This window comes from Equus asinus, chromosome 12, assembly GCF_041296235.1.
Source record: "Equus asinus isolate D_3611 breed Donkey chromosome 12, EquAss-T2T_v2, whole genome shotgun sequence".
Classification (NCBI taxonomy): domain Eukaryota; kingdom Metazoa; phylum Chordata; class Mammalia; order Perissodactyla; family Equidae; genus Equus; species Equus asinus.
In genome coordinates this window covers 46,314,101-46,336,994 of record NC_091801.1, presented here as the reverse complement: position 1 = coordinate 46,336,994, position 22,894 = coordinate 46,314,101, and the positions used below count along the sequence as shown (strand labels likewise).

Genomic DNA, 22,894 nt, shown 5'->3' with positions numbered 1-22,894 from the left:
GCCACCGGGCCAGCCCCATGTACCTATCTATAGCTATTAATTTCCCAACAGATGTCAGTAGAATGACTTGAGGAAGGAGTACCAGTGAGGCTGCCATGACACCGTTCTGGAACAAGGCTAGATGTTATCTGGGACCCTTAGCCAGTTCTGGCACCGAGAAACACCTGTGCCAAGTGGGGCATCTGAGAGCAGCTATTTTCATCCATGCCTTTCGCCCCTTGATCCCATTACCAAACAACAACAAAAGTCAAGCTCTCCCCACAACAGCCCCTACTGGTAATGTTTTATTTCTTAAGCAGAATGGTGGTTTCAGAGGTGTTCATTTTATTATGTTTCGTAATTTACGTACAGGTTACATATATTCATTTTGAATGCTTTGAGACAAATAAAAAAGCACATATATACAAGTAAGAATGCCATTATCATGGAGATGACCTTGAATTTGTTTACATTTTTCTTCAAATAAACCTCAGTACTCTTAGTATTACTAGCAAGCATCTTGCAATGCACCTCATATACCTGTCGATGCTAGGGTTAGAAATCAATCTTCTGTTAAAGTATTTAGAAAGAATAGTAATGCCTTTTTTTAAAAAAAAAGATTACTTTATACACCAGGTAATTCTACTGTAACTTGTTATAATCTATATTCGCAGTATTGGTGTGATAGCAGGCTACTAAGTTTCTTTCAGCCTGTCCCTAGGATTTGAGCAGTCACTGAGTGGCAGAAATTTCCACAATCTATTACATATAAGTTGGAACATTATTAGCTGCTACTCTGAGCAGCATCCAGATTTCAAAATTTCTGTTCAGTTAGAAAAGCTAAAACCTGATCTTAAAATGATGTTTGGGTGCAGGATATACACAGTGTTATGTCAACCCTGTGATAGAGACTCCCAGCTGTGCTCGACATCCAATTCTCTGCCGCTTCCTCAGTAACGAATCCTGAAATGCTAATTTGGCCCCTGACAGCCCAGAGTAAAGACTATTATTTTCCATCCCTCTTTGTAACTAGTAGGGTCAAGTGATTAAGGTTGGGTTGATTAAGACCATGTGGTGTGAATAACTTGTTAGAAGAGTTCTTAAAAGAAGGGGCAGAAATGTTGATAAATTTCTAGCTGGTGCAGCTGTGTACAATCATGACCTGAAAGCCACATGTTAAGAACAGGGAAGAGCAATATAGAAGGAACCTGGATCCCTGACCCTGCAGTGTCACAGCAGCGCTGGACTGCCTCCCCAGACTTTTACATGCAAGAAAAAGAAACTTCCACCTCATTTAAATCACTATTGTTTGGGGACACAGCCAAACTAATACGTAACACCAAGTTTAGGCCTAATTTCCTTAACCTAAAGGTTGATACAAGTGATAAATTGCACCTGATGGCAGTTCCATCTATTGCTAAGATGATGTAAGATGGAAGCTGTTTCCCACAGAGAACACTGTGTGTCACAGAGATATTTTGAGAGGGGCTTAACTCCAAATATTTGACTTCCAACTAGCCTACAAGTACACCGATGGTTTTAGAAAGAAACATCAAGAACACCAAAGAGTAAATTGCCTTAGACTAGCTTAGCATGCAAAACGACTGAGAAGTCCCTTCTCATAAGAACCATAATGAGCAATTTAAACAAATCAAAAATGGTTTGTTGTATTTACAATACTCAACGCATTTGACAAATAACATATTTGCATTCCCTAAGTCTTTTGGAAAGTAATTCCAGTTTGTGCAATGAGTTTACAGGAAAGCCTTAAGACATCTATTAGACATCTTAAACTCCAGATTTTGAAAGATGTTTCACACTATATTAATAGAGGACTGTTTTTAATTAAGAAAAGCTAAACTCTGTAGTTAAGTATTGCCTTTCAACATCTTTAACCCAAATACAAACCAGAGTAGCTTATGAAATAATATCATTAGATTTGGATGAATTATTTCCACTGCCCCCAACCCCAATCAGACGCATGCGCAGAGTAAACATGGTAAATTACAGTACTGACATTTTCCTTCAGTACTCTTTTTGGACTCTCTCAACTATTGTTCTACTCAATCCAGGGTACAGATAGGTAGGATCCAGTCTGGGGACTTCCTAAACCACTACCCCCTGCTCCCGAATAAGGAAGGATTTCTGTACGTACGTGCAGACAGGTCAGGATTACAGAGATTTTTAAGTAGTTTCTCTAGGATGCCTTGTTTGCTAATCAGAACAAGGTTCCCCTCCAGGCTTGACAAAGCCGAAAGGGAGCAGTTAACTCCCAACTAACCAACTAACCTTTTGGGGACCATCTAATCAAAGCCTCCAAAGGACAACAGGCTCCTCTCTCTTCCCTCCTCCCTGAATCCCTACCATGATTTTAGTGCCTTCCGAGTTAATGATGGAGAATAGTTCCTGGGTTCAGATTCCAGAAATTGCTTTAATAGAACATAAAGATCTTCCGCAACAGGTAGACAGCAATGAATGATACTTTAATCGTGCGAGGGTTTGCACCTCATGCATGTGAAAGAGAATGAACTTACTAATTTTATTTTTTTGAGGAAGATTAGCCCTGAGCTAACTGCTGCCAATCCTCCTCTTTTCGCTGAGAAAGACTGGCCCTGAGCTAACATCCATGCCCATCTTCCTCAACTGTATACGTGGGACGCCTACCACAGCATGGCGTGCCAAGCGGTGCCATGTCTGCACCCGGGATCTGAACCGGTGAACCCCGGGCCACGGAGAAGTGGAATGTGTAAACTTAACCACTGCACAACCAGGCTGGCCCCTGAACTTACTAATTTTATCACTCATAGCTGCCATCTCTTAAAACATAAAATCCTGTCCTAGCTCTTGAGCCAAGGGGAAGGGACAGAGATATCTCCACACTTGATTCACCCCAATTTAGCAATGCACTTCTCCATCTCCACCCTACATCTCTCCTGAAAAGACAGTGTCTCTAACACCTGGTGTAGATGGTTGAATGGGACATACTAATCTGGAGAAATAAAGTCCAACATTTGACACAACCAACAAAATTCCAAGATAAAGAAATGGTGAGGTAGAGTTGAGAGAGTTCAATTAAATTTTTTGGGCATAGATCTTTCGCCACATTCTAAAATTACAGACTCCCTATTGAATTCTCCCTTGTGATACCTTTACAAAGTGCTGGAAACTTAGGAATTCTTGCATCTATTTAGGAAACATCTATGTAAAGCTAATAAAGTCATTTGAAGAAATCCATTCCTGGCACTTTAGCTTATTTACCCAGAGATTGAAGCAAATAATAACAATGCTATCCATTTGCTGAATTTATTTAAACAAATCAATTTAGAAATATCATAAACAAAACTTCAGACATGTAAACATACTGCCATGTTCCTGAAACAGATGTTAAATCTGATAAAAGTTAATAATCATTTGTTAGGAAAGCTGTCCATTAATAAGGCCAGTCTTCAGCAAAACTAAAACCATTTTGTTTCTTTAGCTTTCCTAGTCTGACAATGCAATACTATCAAACCACAAATATAATAAAGACAACATTGGATGGATAGATCAGTACCATTGGTTACAGCTGTTAAACGGTTTCATTCTTGGTGCCACATAAAAACAATTAAGCCAATCACATCCAATAAATCATGGCTTTTTTTCTTTATCACAATTCACTAAGTGATGTTAATTATGGTCCTTGTCAAACACATTTGGTAAAGGCTATTTACAGTGTACATGGCTGAGCATGCACTATTTATAATTACAAAGATACCTGCCAGTTTATTACAATAAAATTACACAGTGCCTGAAAATGGTGAAACATCTCACACATCATTTAAATCAATACAGTTTCAAGCAGGAAACGTTCCTTATTTGATCACAATTGCAATAATTACATGAAAACTCTTATAAAAACATGAATCCCCTTCAAGAAATTGATGCATATTCTACTCACTACAGGTTAAGGCAGTAAAAAAATGTATTCCTGATAACTGGAGGTCTTGACAATGTCAATTAAAGCTGTCTGACTCTAGTTTTTCATTCTCCATCATATACTCACAATTCTGTTTGTACAACTAGTTTGTGAAAGATTTTATTTTTGAAGTCAAAAAGTATCAGTAACGAAGAAGAGTTGACACTGGAAAAAAGTAATTGCTAGGGAAAGGAAAAATGTAAGTTGGATTTTGCCTGAAAGTTCTTAAATCATAAACAAGAGCATTGTTTGTGAGTCTGAATCTTAAAAGTATAAAACAAATACATATAGTTTACCTTTCTTAATTTAAAATATACTGTACTTTGAACAATTCAAGTAATGTAAGACTATCAAAAATAAGTTCATAAGCCATACAAGTGTCTACTGCATTTTCAATGTTTTAATTAAGAACTTTTTAAAAACTGTAAACTAAACCATGACAGTTTAGTTAAACAAACATTAAATGACTTTTTATTTGCACTTGTGATTCCTTTAATACAAATTGCTACCAACAAATATGTAAAGATATGGCAGATTATGCATTTGATCAAAGCACTTTGATTTAAGCATAAAACAAATGGTATAAGTTCTGTGCATAAGATCCAAGAAGCTGCCTAGCAATTTGCAGGCAACCATCTCTCTAATCAGAATCCTTTATTCCTCGGCTGCAGATGAGATAGGGCACAATCTGTTGTAAACAGGGCACTGCTGTAAAACCAGGATAATATTCTTAAGTTAGGATCGTTCTTGTTAAATTGAAAAGACTTTCCCCAAGTGTCTTCCAGCACTGTAGTATATTCTGCTGACCTCTTAATTTCATAAATTAACTTTCCTTTGATTCCATTTTTATGGTGGTTGTGTTCACAGTTTTGTTTTAAAAATTGGTTTAAATTTATATAAAACTCTGTACATGTTCACAAATTATTGCATAAACAGCATAATCTTCAAGACAGTGTTTGCAAACACATGTCCAATTCAGGAAAAAAAATATTCACGTTTCCCGTCTGGCTTTTTTCTTCTTTTTTATTTGTTTGGGAGATTCCCAGCTAGTTTCAGACTTGGCTAATGGGGCGAAAAAAAAGAAAAAAGGGAAGGGAAGAGAAAAAAGTTAGGAAGATAGTGAATACTGTTGTCTCCACAATGTAAAAGCAGTATCAATGAAAACATGTTTGAAATCCACTAATAATGCATTAGCCTTAAATTTTAAGTTTTTAAGTTCTAGTTCCACGTTTTTTAGGTTATTCTGTCTGCCTTCCTCCTTTCAATTCCAGTGTATTATTCGGTTTAACCACATGGATGATATTTCACCAGTTTTGACCTAGAAAAACCATCATTTAATATGGCTTAATTTAAGTAACAAAAGTGAAAATAGGTAAAATGGACATAAAGGTAGTAGAGGGAGAAAAGGAGGGGGGAAAAAGGACACAGATCCATCTGCAGACTTGAGAACATGCGCACAGAGAAAGGGAGGGACCAGGTGGACAAGGGCAGGTACCAAGTCCTCTGTGTAGGTTCTTGGCCAGCCACTCTTGACTGGAGTGATTTTAGCTCCTTGGACCTTACAATGGAGGTCCACAATGTTCCAAGGAGTCGAGCCTTGGCGAGGGAAAGAAAAGGCTGATCTATTAATCCATTAGACTTCTAAGATCAGAAGTCTAAGTATCTTAGATTTCTAAGATATTAACACTTATAAACAGTACAGAGAACACACAAAAGAACCAAAAAGGAGGATTACTTACTCTGTGAAGGAGGCACACTATTTTGCTTAGTATTTGACTTGGATTTATCTGTCTCTTGTAGCATCGGTGGCACTTGGGAAGAGCTCTTGTCAGAATCGTTTTTTGACAAAGTAACAGATGGCTCGGTAGAAATAGCAGGTGGAAGAGTCTTGATAGGCTATTTTGGAATAAAATGATCTTAGATTTTTGTAAAAAATTTCAAAGAAAATTAAATATCATAGTAATACCAAGAGGTTGTAAGTAAATACTAAGCAAATAAATACTAAGATGGTTTCCAGAAGCGCTCCGACTCATGCCTGCCCTCTAGTGACATAACCTAATAGATCTTTACCTACAATAACCACAAATACAGGTTGAGATAAAAATGGATGAATTTACAAGATGTTTACTGAATCTCAAATAGGAGTGAATAATTCCATTTTTATTAACTTCCATATTTTTCTTTTCCATTACAAATCGCATGATTGTACACTTGTTAGCAATTCAGTGGTTCTGTCCACTTCCTACCAACTCTGAATTTCTGAAAATTTTTTCATGTGAAAGACAAAAAGAAAATAGCCAATTTCAGAACTACCACTAGGTGATATCCCCTTTTCTCCTTCTCAAGAGGTAGGGATATCTTAAGCAGCAGCAACAATAGCTTCAGTTTCCTACCCAAGGAAAAAGATGGCCTCATACAAAAGCAGACTAGGGCTACTAGTCCTGCCGATGAAAGCAGCTAGTAAAACTCAGGTCCAAATCTTCAGAGTTTTATCCAGTCTGGTAGTGAGACCCTAATGCTTGGGGCCCAGACTCTTTTTTTAAAGATTTTATTTTTTTCCTTTTTCTCCCCAAATTCCCCCAGTACATAGTTGTATATTCTTAGTTGTGGGTCCTTCTAGTTGTGGCATGCCACCTCAGCAAGGCCTGATGAGTGGTGCCATGTCTACGCCCAGGATCTGAACGAACGAAACCCTGGGCCGCCGCAGTGGAGCGCAGAAACTTAACCAGTCGGCCATGGGGCTGGCCCCAAGGGCCCAGACTCTTGAGCCTTGCTTTTCTCCTCTCCAACCTGAGAGCAGAAAGGGGTTTAAATGATCCAATTTGCCTCTCTGAGGCCTGTTAAGGAATGGTCAGGACCAGGTAATGACAGAGACTCCAACACCTGGAGTACCTTGAGGCTTTAAGAGATGAGTACATCATCTCACCCTTTAGCTTTACTTGTGACCAGTATTTTGAATACAGAAACAAGGGTAAATAATGTTTCTCTTGCCCCTTGTTCTTCCAAGCTCCATCGTTCAACAAAGTACAATAGGACAGGAAACAAGAGGAGAAGCTTTGTACACGCGGGAAATTACTGGGATTCCTTCTTCCTACTTCAGGTATCTGAAGCTGCATTTATGTTGCTCAGTTTAGCTTTCTTAATGTTCCCTGTATTTATTTCATACCCCAAAGTTTTATCACATATTTTAAATCTCCTTTTCCCTTCTATTCTCTCACTTATCTACATTATATCACAGAAGGACTCAAATATTCCTTAGAAGATGGCTTCTAAGAATGACTAAAGTAAAACATCCAAATGTCAAATGACCCTTTGCAGCCCTACTATTAAACCTAACCAGGTATTGAGACTGCCTCCTTTTACCACAAAACACACTTAGGGAATTAAAACATCAAATCCAAATAAGAAGTATGGTTAAGATTTTGTTTTAGTACAAGACTGTTACACATTCTTTCTCTTAGTGGTAACTAAGGTTCTTGTCTAAAGCTGTTTCAGTAAATACACAAAGTATATTTACCTTAAATATAACAAATATATTTCATTAAATACACAAAGTATATTTGTAAGCTCCACAAAGGGAGAGGTTTTTCATCTGCTTTGTTCTCTGATGTATCCCCAGAATCTCAAATAGTGTGTGGCATGTAGTAGATTCTCAAAAATTTTTTTTGAATAAGTAAATAAATGAACCATGCAACTCTAGAATTTCATATATTTCAGCATGATATAATTTATCTAATTAGAAATCACAGTTTAAAGAGGCATAGTCTTTGGGTCACTGGCCTAGACCTTTTGTAAAATGGTGCCTTCTGACACACCAAAAATTTCCACAGAAGGCATATATTTAAGAACCTGTCACCAAATTTTAAACATATCTTACATTTCAAGAGGTTGGACCAGAGTCATATTACGTGAATGCTTTGAGGAAAATGCAAGCAGTCACATTTCCTCTAAGCCATCTATCCCTTGTATGCCTAGAAATTCAATGGGAGAAAATACAGTCTATTGGCTCTGGTTTTGCTACTGATAGTTATGCGACTTTGGACAAGTTATTCAACTTCTCTAACCTCATTTATATAACACGTTCTCCCTTTCTCATGGTGGTGTAAGGACTAAATTATTTAGAGTATTTTAAATGCTTAGCACAGTGCTTCAATAAAAAATTAATTACGATACAATTCTCAAGGCATCAAAATTTTATTCCTTAAATAACAAAAAATTACCTGGCTATTTTTGATGAGTGCTTCAGCTGGATCACTAGTGCTTATGGTCTTCAAAGAAAAAGGTTTTTCTTGTTTTGGACGGACTTTAGAGGTATTCACTGGAAGCTCTTCTCTAATCTCTTTTTCCAATTCTCCTGTGTCCTAGAGACAAAAGTAGTCTATTAGATGATATAAATCACTCACTTTTACTATGTAAAATCTATTTGGTTTGCTGTACTAATGTCTAGAAGATATTCCAAGAGAACAGTTTTACTTCAGAAACTATCTAAATAGCATGAAAGAGCATATGAAACTCATCCTCAAAGATTCATGAAACGTAGGTGCCTCCGAAACATATACTCATCACCCCTCTTTGCGCGGGGGTTTAAATCAGCTGGGAATTAAAGAACGATGCACTCACATCCCCAAATGGGAACCATTCTGATTTACCAAACCAACTCAAACAGAACAAACTAAACTCATATTTTTTCTTTTAAAAAAAAGTAGAGTGAATTAGTTGATACTCAAACTAAGACTTTAGAAATAGCATTTCTCTTAATGACTTCCTCAAGGAATGAAATACTTATACATAAGTACATTTTCTAGACAAATTAAGCTTACACAATAGACAGGACAGAGACAGGAATTTCAATTGTGGCCATCCCACAGTCTAGCTGTATAATCTCAAAGACAAATCATTTAGTTTCCCTAAACCTTAGTTTCCTCAATGGTAAAATAAAATTTGCCTAATTTCTAATGTTCTGTTCAAATGTTAACATGTCCATTCTTAGGCCTTCAGATTTTTAAAAAGTTCCAGCAAAATAATTCTAAAGCACATTATATGCTTAGGTATACGAAATAAGCATGAACGAGAATACATTAAATAGGACCATCATTGTGAATTGTATTGTTCTTTACCAAACACATACATATATATGACTGTTCTTTTTAACAACTGGCTAAGATGATCCTGAAAGTTTCCTTCCAACACTGATATTCGATAAAACTTGTTCACGATGGTAGTGGGGTTAGAGAGTATTTAAAAATTTGTTATGAATTTAAGTTGAGCAAGTATTTTGGAAGTATGTATGTAGGATTTGCAATCTGTAGAAAGTTAATGAGAAGACCTCAGTTAGTTTCATCCTAAGGTGAACTCTAACAGTAAAGAATCCTGCTAACCACATACCAACAAGTAAAAAGAACTCTATTGAAAAAAAGAATAAATTTCAAAATATCCTCTTTTATGGATAGGATACTATGTGCTATGTACTTTACACAGAACTTCATGGATATCTCATTTAATTCTCAAAGCAACCTATGCAGTTAAGTAACTTGTAGGCCATAATTTAAGTCACAGAAGTCTAGGAAAAGTTTGGCTAAATGGATTTCAGATAGTATTATTAACAGAGGATAGCTGTCAATAACATTTCCCATTAGCTAGCTCAGCTAACAAGAAAAGCACATCTATTACGTAGTTTTAGTCTTAGTCTTTTCACCCACTGATCTTAGTCACGTTAACCTTAATGCTCACCAATTACTACTACTGAGAAAAAAACTTATATTGATAAATGGATTGGTATCATTTATGAAGGGTTTTGCTTCCCACAACAAAAAAGAACACATTGTCTTAAAAAGTCATGCAGAAACTTCTACAAAGAGAACAATAAGTAGGAAAATTACTATGTAGGCTATCCTCTAGAAATACTGGCAATCTCCTATATCTAAAAGAATGAAAACAATGAGCCACATGGTTGTAAGTAAGGAATAAGATTTTTATAAGTTGTAAAATAATGGTGATATAGTGTTTTCAAAAATAAATCCATGCTTATTTCTAGTAATCTAGTATGTATGAAATTAAAATATCTTTTTTCTCATCTACACTGTAATCTAAAAATTTCTCCCCAGGTAAGAAATACTAAAGAAAAGGAAAATGTAGGTATGATAGAAGGTTTCTGTTAGAAGAAAAAAACAGGAAAAGATACTAAGTGGAACAGCCAGCCAACACAGTCAAGTGAAAGACCCCATTTATTATACACATGGCTTTTCTCTAATTGTGCTAAAATTCTAAATTCTGGTTATTCCAAAGAAATTTCTGTAAGTGTGACATACTGTACCTCCGTTTCCATTTCACTATAATATAAACCAAAATCCACCAGACTAATTTAGAATTTTATTTACTTACTTTTGGATTCATACCTTTGATATGATTTTTATATAGAGCAATAAACATTTTATTACAGTATAATGTATAAAGTCTTTTAAAACATTCTGTAAGTTTCCAAATGCTTTTCAGGTAAATTTGATATCTCATTTTGTCTTTCATCTCTACATATTCTCAGTGTCTGCATATCATTCTTTTCACATTCAGCAGTAGTGCTCAGTGAACAATGTTTGCTGTTTTGATTTTCTACCTGTGCAGGAGAGTTATCGTCACCTTGCTTCTTCTTTTTCTTTTTTTTCTTTTTAGATTTCCCGGTTGGAAGAGCTCCCTCTCCCTTTTCTTTATCATCATCTGAAACCTGATGTTAAAAGCAAAAGTATTAAAGTGAACCAGCTGGTTTTCATTATTCAGAAAATTATTATGGAATAATTTCATACATTAGGTTCAGTCTTTATCTCTCAAATTCTAAATAAGACAGCAATAAGTAAGAAAACTGATCTAAAATTACATAATTAAAAAATAAAGTACAGGGAATTTCATTCTCCTGTTGTCTAAAGATAGAACACTTCTTACAACTTTCATCACTCAAGTAGAGAGCTGTGCAAACCTTGCTTTTAAAAACTCATTGGAAAGGTAATTCTGTTTTATTTCAGAGTTTAAATGTACAAGTATTTGCATTAAAATTGAATTTGACTCTGTTAAGAGAATGACAAGCTACAGAGTGGGAGAAAATATTTGTAAGTCATATATCCAACAAAGGACTTGTGTCTAGACTATATAAAGATCACTCAAAATCCAACAGTAAAAAAAAAAAAACAATCCAATTAGAAAATGTGCAAAGATATGAACAGACATGTCATGACAGAGGATAGACTGACGGTAAAGAATCACATGGAAATATGTTCACCATCATTAGCCATGAGGAAAAGCAAATTAAAACCACAATGAATCTATCAGAATGGCTAAAATAAAAAATAGTGACAACAGCAAATGCTGACAAGGATGCAGAGAAATCAGATCACTCACACACTGCCAGCGGGAACGTACAGTGATACAGCCACTCTGGAAAATAGTTTGGAGTTTCTTAAAATATTAAATATGCAACTACCATACAACCCAGGGATTGTACTCCTGGGCATTTATGCCAGAGAAATGAAAACTTATGTTCACACAAAAAGCTGTACACAAATGTACAGTAGCTTTATTCATAACAGCCCCAAACAGGAAACAACCAAGATGTACTTCAACCAGAGAATGGTTAAATAAACTGAGGTATATCCAGACCATAGACTAACTCAGAAGAGTAAAAAAGAACCAATTAATGATACACAGCAACAAACTGGATGAATTTCTAGAGAACTATGCTGAATGAAAAAAAAAACAGTACTGAAAGACTACATACTATATAATTCTATTCATATACCATTCTTGAAATGACAAAATTAGAGAGATGAAGAACAGATTACAGGTTTCCAGGAACTATAAAGGAGGTGGGGATGGGAGGGAAGAAAGTGTGGCAATAAAAAAGGGGAACATAGGCCAGTCCTTGTGGCCTAGTGGTTAAGTTCAGTGTGCTCTGCTTTGGTGGCCCAGGTTTGCTTCCTGGGTGTGGACCTACACCACTCTGCTAGTGGCCATGCTGTGCTGGTGGCCCACACACTAAAAAAGAAAAATAGAGGAAGATTGGCAAAGATGTTAGCTCAGGGTGAATCTTCTTCAGCAAAAATTAAATAAATAAATAAATAAATAAGGGCAACATGAGGGATCGTTGCAGTGAAGAAAATGTTTTGTACCTACTGCATCAATGTCAATATCCTGGTTGTGATATTGTATTATAGTTCTTCAAAATGTTACCATTAGGAGGGGCTGGCCCCATGGCCGAGTGGCTAAGTTCGTGCACTCCGCTTTGGCAGCCCAGAGTTTTGCCAGGTCGGATCCTGGGCATGGACATGGCACCACTCATCAGGCCATGCCCAGGCAGCGTCCCACACAGCACAACCAGAGGCATTTACAATCAGAATTTACAACTATGTACTGGGGGGCTTTGCGGGGGGTGGGGGGGAGGAGAGGAGGAGGAGGAGGAGGAGGGAGGAGGAGGAGGAAGAGGGAGGAGGAGGAGGAGGAGGAGGAGGAGGAGGAGGAGGAGGGAGGAGGAGGGAGGAGGAGGGAGGAGGAGGAGAAGGAGGAGGAGGAGAAGGAGGAGGAGGAGAAGGAGGAGGAGGAGGAGGGAGAGGGAGGAGGAGGAGGAGGAGGGAGGAGGAGGGAGGAGGAGGAGGAGAAGAGGAAGAAAGATTGACTACAGATGTCAACTCAGGTGCAAATCTTTAAAAAAAAAAAGTTACCATTGGGGGACACTGGGTAAAGGGTACAGACAGGGGAATCTCAGTATTATTTCTTACAAGTGCGTGTGACTGTAGAACTATCTCAAAATAAAAGCCTTAATTAAAAAAATTGAATTTCAGCAGGAATGTCACTGAAAGTAACATTCCGTATGACAAAAATAGCAAACTAACACTGTTAAATTAGTATACATGATGCTATCTTATCACATATACCATATGGTTGAATTTTCTATGGAAAAGTGTTTTTTGTTCATTCTGCACAGGTGACAGCCGAGAATCCTAGGCTATCCTTATAGGAAGAGCTGATTTTGGAGAACTGCTCTTTCTCTGCTCAGCACCATAGTCATTAGGATGATTTTGGAAGTTTCATGAACCACCAAACAGTTTACAGAAATTACTAGCAGATAGAAAAACAAAATAAAAAAAAATCTTGCACAAACTTAGCTAAGAGATTTTCAGTCCAAGTTGGCTCCCAGTTGTGAAGAAACTTCCGTAGAAGTTTTCACCATAAGCTCATAATGATTAAAGTACCGTGTGAAAAGATGTATCCTACGAAGGATATTCAGGTCACAAGGACTTTGGTCTGCTTCTCAGCCAATTATAATCCAACCATAAGATAAATGTAGTTCCTTGTGGCAAAATACTGTTTTTGTTCATAGGGAAAAGACTGTAATCAGCTCCATACCATCTTTTAACTCACATAAAAGAACTGACATTTTGACAAATTTATTTTAGATTTTTTAAAGTAAGATATTACTAAAAATTTAAAATTCCTTTATATTCCTTCCCAATCTCATTCCCATACTACCTCCCTAGGGGTAACCGTTATCATGAACTTCTTTTGTGTCCATCTAATCAAGTTTTCTATAAATTTATGAGTATCTACACATACAAAATTTACATAAATGGTATCACAGTGTATCTTTCTGTAACTTGCTCTTCATCATTCAGTATATTTTTAGATTCTAATCATATTGATATTAATGTAGCTTTATTTCATTGATTTTTAACATCTTCCTAATATGCCACTGTACAAACACATCACATTTCATTTCTCCATTTCCCAACTGATGGGCATTTAGATAGCATCTCATTTTTGCTTAGAAATGTAAAAGATGATCTTTGAATATACTCAGAAAAAGAACTTCTATGATATGTAGTAGTCTTTACTCCATTCAGTGGTTTTACTGTTTAATTCTGATGATCAGGCACAGGGAAGTTCTAGTTGAAGAAATAGACTTTGGTTGTAGATTCACTAAACATTCAACAAATCCTGGAAACTCTAGGAAGCTTTTGTAGGTCCAATCTAAAACCCACTTTTCCCCCCCAGCTTTCTTATTACCTGTTAATTGTCCCTCTCTACATTTATTTACACCCTTAGTAATGAATCCCATTAGTACCCCTCCTTTTCTCTGGTCTCTAAAGATGAGAGGCACTACATGCTATTAAAGGCCAACACACGGTCCACTTGTGCCTAAAGTTCCCCTATCCCAACTCCCAAGATCATACTCTATTAGGCACATCTCTTCCATTTATGTATAACTTTTACTTTATTCTAGATCCTTTTCCTTTTTGTCTACAGATACTTTAAAGCAGGGGTTGGCAACTACAAATCTGGTCAAATGCCAGTTTTTGTAAATAAAGTTCATTTCCACCTTGGCTATGGCCACTTTTGCACCTCTGTATGGTCCTTTAGTAGAAAGCCCACCAACCCACACACTAAAATCTCTCCTATCATTAAAATACAAACAACCTCCAACAAAACCCTTCCTGATATCACAACTTCGCTGTTATCACGCTACCTCTCCTCCATTCCTATCCAAAGTTATTTTTTTTTAAATCTTATACTTGTTATTACTAGTTTTTAGCCTTCGTTGAGAGTTCCCCAGACTTCTACGTTTGGTCCACTGATCTTTTCAACTTTAAATTTTTCCTAGGTATTTCACCCACCCTCAAAGCTTTAACAAGCATATACTAATAACCTCCAAACACAAATCTTTTCCTTAAGCTTAAACCTGTTACAACCAACTTCTCTTAGGTATATCTACAAAACACCCCACATTTAACACATCCCAAACTGAACCAACCATCTTTCACCCAACTAACTAGTTTTTGCTACTATATTCTCCAGTTGGGAGCACCACTTCCACTCTCCCAGTTATCCAAGCTACAGTCCTGGAAGTCATTTTGATAACTCTCCATTTAATTCTAATCACATGTTCTGTTGATTTTACTGCAATTAATTTTTCAACTCTGTCCCCTACTCCGCATTAACTATCCTTACCACCAACGTCACGGACTACTAAACCACCATTAAATTGGTCTTCCTGCCTTCATTCACATAGGCCTCCACTCCTTTTTCTATATGGGCTGCCACAGTAGCTGAAAAACCACTTTAACTTAAAATTCTTCCCTTATTTATAGGATAAAATCCAAGGCTTTAAGCATGACATTCAAGGACTTCTAGAATCTGGTCCCTGCCTCCCACTCCAGTCTCATTTCTGACCACTCTGATTCACTCTGCTTTTACTTCCAGGATGCCTTTGCTAAAACTCCCAAGTGCTTCCACAATACCCAACACATACTGCAACATTACTCTTACTTGTTGATATGCCTGTCTCCTTCCTCTCCTCCTTAACTAAGCTCCTTGAAGGCAATAATTGTATCTTATTTACCTTTGTTTCTCCACTAGCACAATACCTGACCCATGGTAGATGCTCAATTAATGGTTATTGAATATTGATGGTCCTATTATTTTCAGAGCCTCTTGGACTTTTCACCCTTATTCCTATAACCAACTGGTAGCAAAGTTTGATCAGTAGCTTTATGTCTCTTATAAATACCACTTCCATTTCTTTTTCAAAGCTATCAACTTAGTTCATTATCTTCTACCCTGTTCATGTACTGGCCTCTTTAATGTTTACTCCAAACAGTAAAACAGCCTCCCAAACTGGTTTTCTTGTCTTTCTGCTATAATCCAGCCTAATCCTATTGATGATTAAGTTATTCCTAGTTTAAAAGCTGTCAACCAGTTCTCATTACTTATAGAAATCCATAAAAATGTGGCAAAGTATATATTATTTCTTTCATTTACTAAATGCCAAGCATGTTGCTAGAGCTGTAAAGATAAAAACTTCGTGGCCCCTTTCTTTAAGGAATACAGCCTAGATGGGGAAGACAGATATTTAAATAATTGATCCTATCACCAACTGATTCCACACATGGGTAGTATTTAGCTCTCCACCAAAAGTGTTACCTATTTTCTGCCTTGGTGCCCTTTCTGTTGCTCTGAACCCTTCCTTAAGCTTTCTTTGGGAATTAATCTACTCTTCTCTAAACACACTAAGAGCTAGTAGGCTACTGTAATAATTCTGATAAGAGGACAGAAACTGTGTTGTTTTCTTGTCAGTGTATAAACAGTGCTTTCTACATAGCAGAATCCTCAATAATTTGTGAAAAGAATAAACAGCGATATAGAGAAGGTATACGATGATTGAAGGGAATATGATCAGAATGCCTCTCTGAAGCAATTCCACCATTGGAAAAATTTGTAATACAGAATGTAACCCTTAATAATTCTAACATAGTTGAGTGCACAGAAACATAAACATCCCCGCCAATCCCTTGACTCACTTTTTGATCATCAGGAATTGGTTCCTGGGACTTCAGAAGTGAAGCTCTTTCTTCATCTACCCAATTCCCCCACTCTTCTGCTGGCGCGTTCCAATCAGAGCTGGGATCAGCAGAAGACAGACCATCTAAAATTTAACAGTGTGAATTAGGTATCCATCATTTCTGCCAAAAAACTAAAATGCAAAAACTACAATTCCTTATCTTGAACTAAGCTGTAATTTTTAACTATTGTTCTTCTTTCTCCCAAGCACATTTTAAACTGGAAAAAACCCCATAACATGATGGTAAAAACCTTTACCCAACTTCTGCAGGGCACATCATATCGCTAATTAAGTGGAATTTCTAAAAAACTCCAGAAAACATATGAATTAACCATATAATCCACTGTCCCTACTTACTTTATCAGCAGTCTCCTGAATTTGCTCTTTTCCCTGTTTATGTCTAACTTGGTCTAGGATATGGTCATTTTTTTGCCCCGATTATTACAACACTTTTGTAATTGATTTATTTCCTAGGGTACACATTAGTCCATCTTGTAACAGTGGTGCCAAAATTATGCTTCCCACCTGTCATTTTATCTATACCTCATCCTCTTCTTATAAGCTTTTCAAGATCAGGTTCTTCTTCAAATTCACCAAGTCATGACAGAATATTTAATCTTTTCTTTTTCTCTTGCTCTTTCAATACTTAACCTGTACATTCTTACATTTTTCAGATTATTCAATGCTACATTTTTGCTGAGGAAGATTCACCTGGAGCTAACATCTGTGCCAATCTTCCTCTATTTTGTATGTGGGTCACTACCAAAACATGGCCACCGACGAGTGGTGTAGGTCTGTGACCAGGAACTGAACCTGGGCCACTGAAGCAGAGCACGCCAAATGAACTTAACCACTAGGCCACAGGGCTGGCCCCAACAATGCTACTTTCATCAGGCCAAAATATATGAGTCACTTTTAGGGCTTCTACCGTCCTATTTTCAAGAACATATATATATATATATATATATATATATTTTTTTTTTTTGGTGAGGAAGATTGGCCCTGAGTTAACATCTGTGCCAATCTTCCTCCATTCTGTATGTGGGATGCTGCCACAGCATGGCCTGATGAGAGGTGCGCAGGTCCATGCCCGGGATCCGAACCTGCAAATCCCGGGCTGCTGAAGTGGAGTGGGCAAACACAACCACTACGCCAGCCCCAAGAATAAATTTTTATTCTAGACTTCCAAATTCCTTTCTTTCACTCTAGGAGGAACTGAATTTTACCTCCCTTGGGAAGCTATCACTGGCTTATTCTAAAAGGGAAAAATATTCTTTGGCTTTACCCTAGTTAAATAAGTAGCCCTAAGTTAACCCTTCCTTCCTCTCCCTGGACATCATACACTCTTCCATATATACTTCTGTAATGACTACTGTCACGCTTTGCTTAACGACGGGCATACCTTCTGAAAAATGTGTCGTTAGGTAATTTCATCATTGTGCAAACATCATAGAGTGTACTTACAAAAACAAACCTAGATGGTACAACCTACTACACACCTAGGCTATATGGTACTAATCTTAGAGGACCGCCACTGTATAAGCGGTCCGTTACTGATGGAAATGTCATTATGCAGGGCATGACTACACTCACAGCCAGGTTTCATTCACACTGATTTAAGACGACAGAGGTTAGGCTTTATTTCCAAAAGGTTAACAAGTCATTCTAACACTGCTTTATCAAAAAATCCTACCTTTCCCACTAATGCCAAATACTACTTTTACCAAATACTAAATTCTTTCATATACATTTCAGTCTGTTTGTGGAATTTCTATTCTATTACACTGATCTATTCCTGAGATAGTGCTATACATAATGTAACTAATACGTTTTAGTACCTAGAATGACAAATCTCCCTGCATTACTCTTATTTGCTTTGCTATTCTTCTTTTTCCATGCAAACTCTTTTACTTTTGTTTAAAGGGGAGCTATTATGATACATCCTTATGAAGGCTTTGAAATGTATGTTTTAGAAGAATATATAATGATCTGGGGAAATGGTTAAAAAAAATCATAGATAAAACTGGCTATAGAGTATGATCCCAAATTTATATGAGGAAGAGATAGAAGAAAATAATACATTAATAGATATATCTTAACAGTGGAATTATAGGAATTTCATCTTATTAAGCACTTACGATGTACTAGAACTTGAGCTAGGCAGGTACGAGAGATAAAAAAATGAGGATGATATAATCTCTCCCCATGTGGAGCTCACAGTCTGTCAATTCAGGGATGGAGATAGGTAAGCACAACAGACAATTAAGTACAGTGATAGCTACAGTCACTGGGGGTGGAGAAAGGGAGAAGAGGGGCTAAACCAGTAGATGGGGAGAGACTGAAAACATATGCAAGAATTTATAAAACACAGAACAAGTGATTACAAGTGTGAAATGTGTTACAAATAAGGAAGCCTCGTCCTATATTTTTAAATTTATTACCATGAGCAGGTATTACACGAGCCAGTATTACAGAGTATTAACAAAGAGGTTACGAGCACGGTCTTCAGAGTCAAACAGATCTACATCTGAATACTGCTCTGCCACTTAATAACTATGTGATTTTGGTCAAATTTCTTAATCTCAATAGGCTATATACCAACTTCATAGGGTTTCTGGGAGGATTATGTGAGATACATGTAAAACAGTTCATAGCAATGCAGTAAGTGCTCAATAAATGGTCGCTATTGTTTTTATGTACCACTGATGACATCAACAACAGAAAGCCAGTTTCTAAGCTATCAGGCAATAAGAATTTATTTCTCATAATCTTGATAAATCTCTCAATAAGATATACTTGGTACGTCTTAATGCAGAAATCATTTTTACAAGTATAAAGGGATCTAGTAGATGTCTGGAACCAATCTTACACCAAGCATTCACATCAACCATAGTGTTAGGAGATTAGAATGCCAAAGCTGTCATTGATTTTGCTTAAACCTCACAAATCTAAGAAACTCAGATTTGGAAACCTGTGTCCATAAGCCAGGTCTCTAAAGTCTCTTGCCAGAAAAGAAACTTTATTTTCTTTTATTAAGAAAAAAAGTTTAGGCAAGTGAATGGGCAATATACTAATATATAAACTATTTTCTTAGTAAATATGGTGGGAAGGGGTGTAAGAGATAAAAATCCGGTAAAGCACTTAGTAAAATTATTTTTTAAAAGGCTTAAATGGCCACAGAGTTTGGGCAATAACTGTAGCTTATGGTTTAACTTCTATAAGAACATTAACAGAAGTGTAAATCTCTGTTGGATTTATAAAGCTTTACGGTGATTTTTCCATCTTTATTGATTTCAGACTGGTTTTTTGTTTGCTTGTTTTTAATTAACTGGGATCAAATAAAACTGCTTTAAAACAACGGTTCAATCTCCTAAACCTAAAAACTGTCATCAGGAGATTTCTCAATGCATAATTCTTAAGATTCATGGGGCTAATATGCTAAAAAACTTCTTACAGAAATCATGTAGTATAGTTTCACTCATAGTATAGTTCTATTTTTAAGTAGAGTAATTTCTCATTTCTCAAAATTCTTCCATTAGTTTGCCAGTGTCTTTTCAAAGAGTCATATTAGCTATCTTCTCAGAATGATAAGGAATTGGTCTCTCCATTCAAGTTGATTGTGGAATAATGTTTTAGGTTTGAGCATCTCATAGCCAGTCTCTATTTTATCTCAGTAAGAAAATAGCTGTTGGTGTTTCTTGTCAGAACTTAATTCAGCATTAACTTTAATAAAACAAAACAATTATGTTAGAAAGACATTCTCCAGGGTTTAAACAGACAATACTAATTAATCCCACTGAGTAGGCTAATTTTGCCCTTGGGAGAATATCAACAACAGCACTGCAGCACTTACTGAATAGTTACTATGTATCAGGCAGTGTTCTAAGTGCTCAACATGTATAATATCATCTAATTCTCTCAACAACTCTGTAGGGGAAGAACTACTATTTTTGCAGATGATGAAACTGAGGCATAGGATGATCACGTACCTGCCTAAGGGCAAAGGCAAGGAAGCTAAGATTCAAACCCAGGTAGTCCATCCTCAAAGCTCATGCTCTTAACCCCTTCACTTATGCTGCAGCCAATTCATTCACTCTGGTGTGCCAACAAAAACAAAGTTATGTTCCAAATCTGAATTTTCACAGGGGTTAAGATGATGATGTTCCTTTATGGTCAAAATAATCGATAGATTTAACATCTGCCTTTAAAAATGTTATCTTCTATACTTTGGCATCTTAACCTTATATACAAGTGCTTGGGTAGATTCAATGCCTCTTTGTCAGATAATGATGTCTAGGCCTCAAACCAGAGGGTCAATATATTAATCATATCACACTGTTTAAAACTGTAAGGCTAGTGTGTGTGTGTGTGTGTGTGTGTGTGTATATGTGGATTAGTAATCTCAAATACTAAATCATGCAGTCTATAAATTTAGAAGGAATAATTAAATTCACTCAGTACCAAAATTAGCCACATTAAAGATAACACAAAAAATGAAATTCATAGAGAAAATGAAGTTAAAGAGAAACTTTGGACTTAAAAGACAGCCAATAGAGCAAACAAACTTGAGAAAGATGGTGTTCCTGATACTTATTACTTTAAGTACAGAGTCTTGCGGATACATGTTTTTTCAGTCTTTTATTTTAGCAGCCAGTCATGTTTTTCATATTACAAGAATTCTAAGATAGAAAAAAGTGGAGCTATTCTACCCAAGCAGGGAAGCCTAGCGCCCTGTTTGCTCAGTTTTCCTCAGCCCTCAACCCACAGCTGCCCAAGACACCTTACTGCTATTTTCTTACAATCACTCCTACTATTCCTGTAATCCTCAATTCTATTCTGCACGTAGCTGATCATTCTTCCCAAAGTACAGATAGACTATTTCTTTCCAAGAACAGTGCTTTCACACCCTTGTAATATCTTGGATTTACAAGATACTTTATAATTTACAAGGAGCTTTCATGATCAGTCATTGCCTCATTAAAACCTCACAATAATCTATGGAAGTAGATATGGCAGATTATTTGTTCCATTTCACAGCTCAATTAACCTAGATTCTAAGATAAGTGACAATGTCCAAGCCATACGATGTACTACGTTTTAAAGTCAAGACTAGAACTAGGATCTACCTTCTAAACTAGCACTGCAACCCTCACCTCCCTAATCTTTAGCCAGCAAGTCAAGGCTTTTCACAACAGGGCGCTTCCTCGTCTACTGTTCTAATCTCATCTCCCTTAATCTGTAAGAATTGTGCTTTAAATAATCTATATAGAGACTAATTAGTCTATAGACTAATCTTTATATTGTGTTGCAAGTTTACCTTTGTGATTACAATCATCACCAAGGCTGTATCATGTGGCAGTTAAAAGCATGAACTCTGGAGCCAGACTAGCAAAGTTTGATACCATCTCTTTCCACTTAACTAGCTGTGTGGCTTGGGGAAAGTTAGATAGCTTTTCTTTGCCTCAGTTTCTTCATCTGGAAAGTGTGGAAAAAAATAATACCTATCTTGCAGAATTGTCAAAAGCATTAACTAACTTAATAATTATGCATAAGACTTAGACCAGTGCCTGGCACATAGTCAGGTGTTTGCTTTTATCACTATTACTTCTGAATGCCTGTGTGTAAAGTACTGCATTAGATACTGAGGATATAAAAGAGTAAGCGAGAGTTCCTATCTTCAGAGGTTTTCAACTCTACTTGAAGAAACAAAGTAAATTCTTGAAAATATTTTTTTTTTACAAAGACCAAAATGGTGGAACATTGCACAAGGTAACATTTTTGTACAAGGTAACATATAAGTGCTAAATAAATAGTAGAAAGGATGTGCTGTGAAAATTCTGAGAAAGGAGTAAATTCTAAGGTTTGAGGTTGTGGGGGAAAAAAAATCTCGGATTTTTTTTTTAAATGAAGATGGTATGAGCTTTCTGAACATAAAAACTATATTCTTTTTCCCTTCCTCTTTTTCTGACTCCTGCCTTTAACGTTCCTATGGTTCTACTGGAAATTAGGCTAAGAAAATGGTTTTCTACCAATACAAAAACTTGCACACCTCACACATTCAAAGTCATTCCTATATATTCTATTTGCTCTATTACACTAAACTAGGAAGAGAAACAGAACATTCACTTAAAACAAAAATTTTATAAACTAGAAAAACTATGGAGCAATCATAAGAAAACTTCATTTTTAAATATTGCCTCAACATGAAAAGTGAATTTAGTTTTAATTCTACAGGTATTCAACAATCAATTTTCAAGTAGTACATTTGGTATTAAATTATATTACTATGACCTAAAAGGTGAGAAATTAGAATTAGAATTAAACATAAAGCATGAATTCAGGGTGCTAGAAAGAAAACTCTGAAGAAAAATAAAATCAAAAAACAAAAAAACCATAATTTTTAAAAGGACATACTTAACCCAGACCATTCATCATCGATATAGGGTTGATTACGGCTAACATCCCACTGATAATCAGAAGTGGTAGACTGAGAAACTGGCTCAGCAGTAGACCCTTAAATGAAAACGAATGCAATAAAATTAAAAATGGAATTTTCTAATGATGTTTCATAACAATAGTTCTAT

At 36.4% G+C, this 22,894-nt stretch overlaps 1 protein-coding gene across 6 annotated transcripts in view; it reads right to left on the bottom strand.

The window, feature by feature from the left end:
* Positions 1-592: 592 nt before the first annotated feature.
* The window catches only part of MTDH (metadherin), a 59,175-nt gene continuing 36,873 nt past the window's right edge, over positions 593-22,894 (bottom strand). For 4 of the 6 annotated variants that reach the window (XM_014847765.3, XM_014847767.3, XM_070481377.1 and 1 more), the window contains 6 exons: positions 22,725-22,823; positions 16,270-16,394; positions 10,545-10,652; positions 8,155-8,295; positions 5,674-5,830; positions 593-4,996 (listed from right to left, as the gene is read on the bottom strand). In XM_014847765.3, coding sequence (XP_014703251.1) covers positions 4,926-4,996; positions 5,674-5,830; positions 8,155-8,295; positions 10,545-10,652; positions 16,270-16,394; positions 22,725-22,823 — 701 coding nt within the window. In that variant the 3' untranslated portion in view covers positions 593-4,925. The remainder of the gene's footprint in view (positions 4,997-5,673; positions 5,831-8,154; positions 8,296-10,544; positions 10,653-16,269; positions 16,395-22,724; positions 22,824-22,894) is intronic. The other 2 variants (XM_014847768.3, XM_070481379.1) reach the window with 1 other exon arrangement.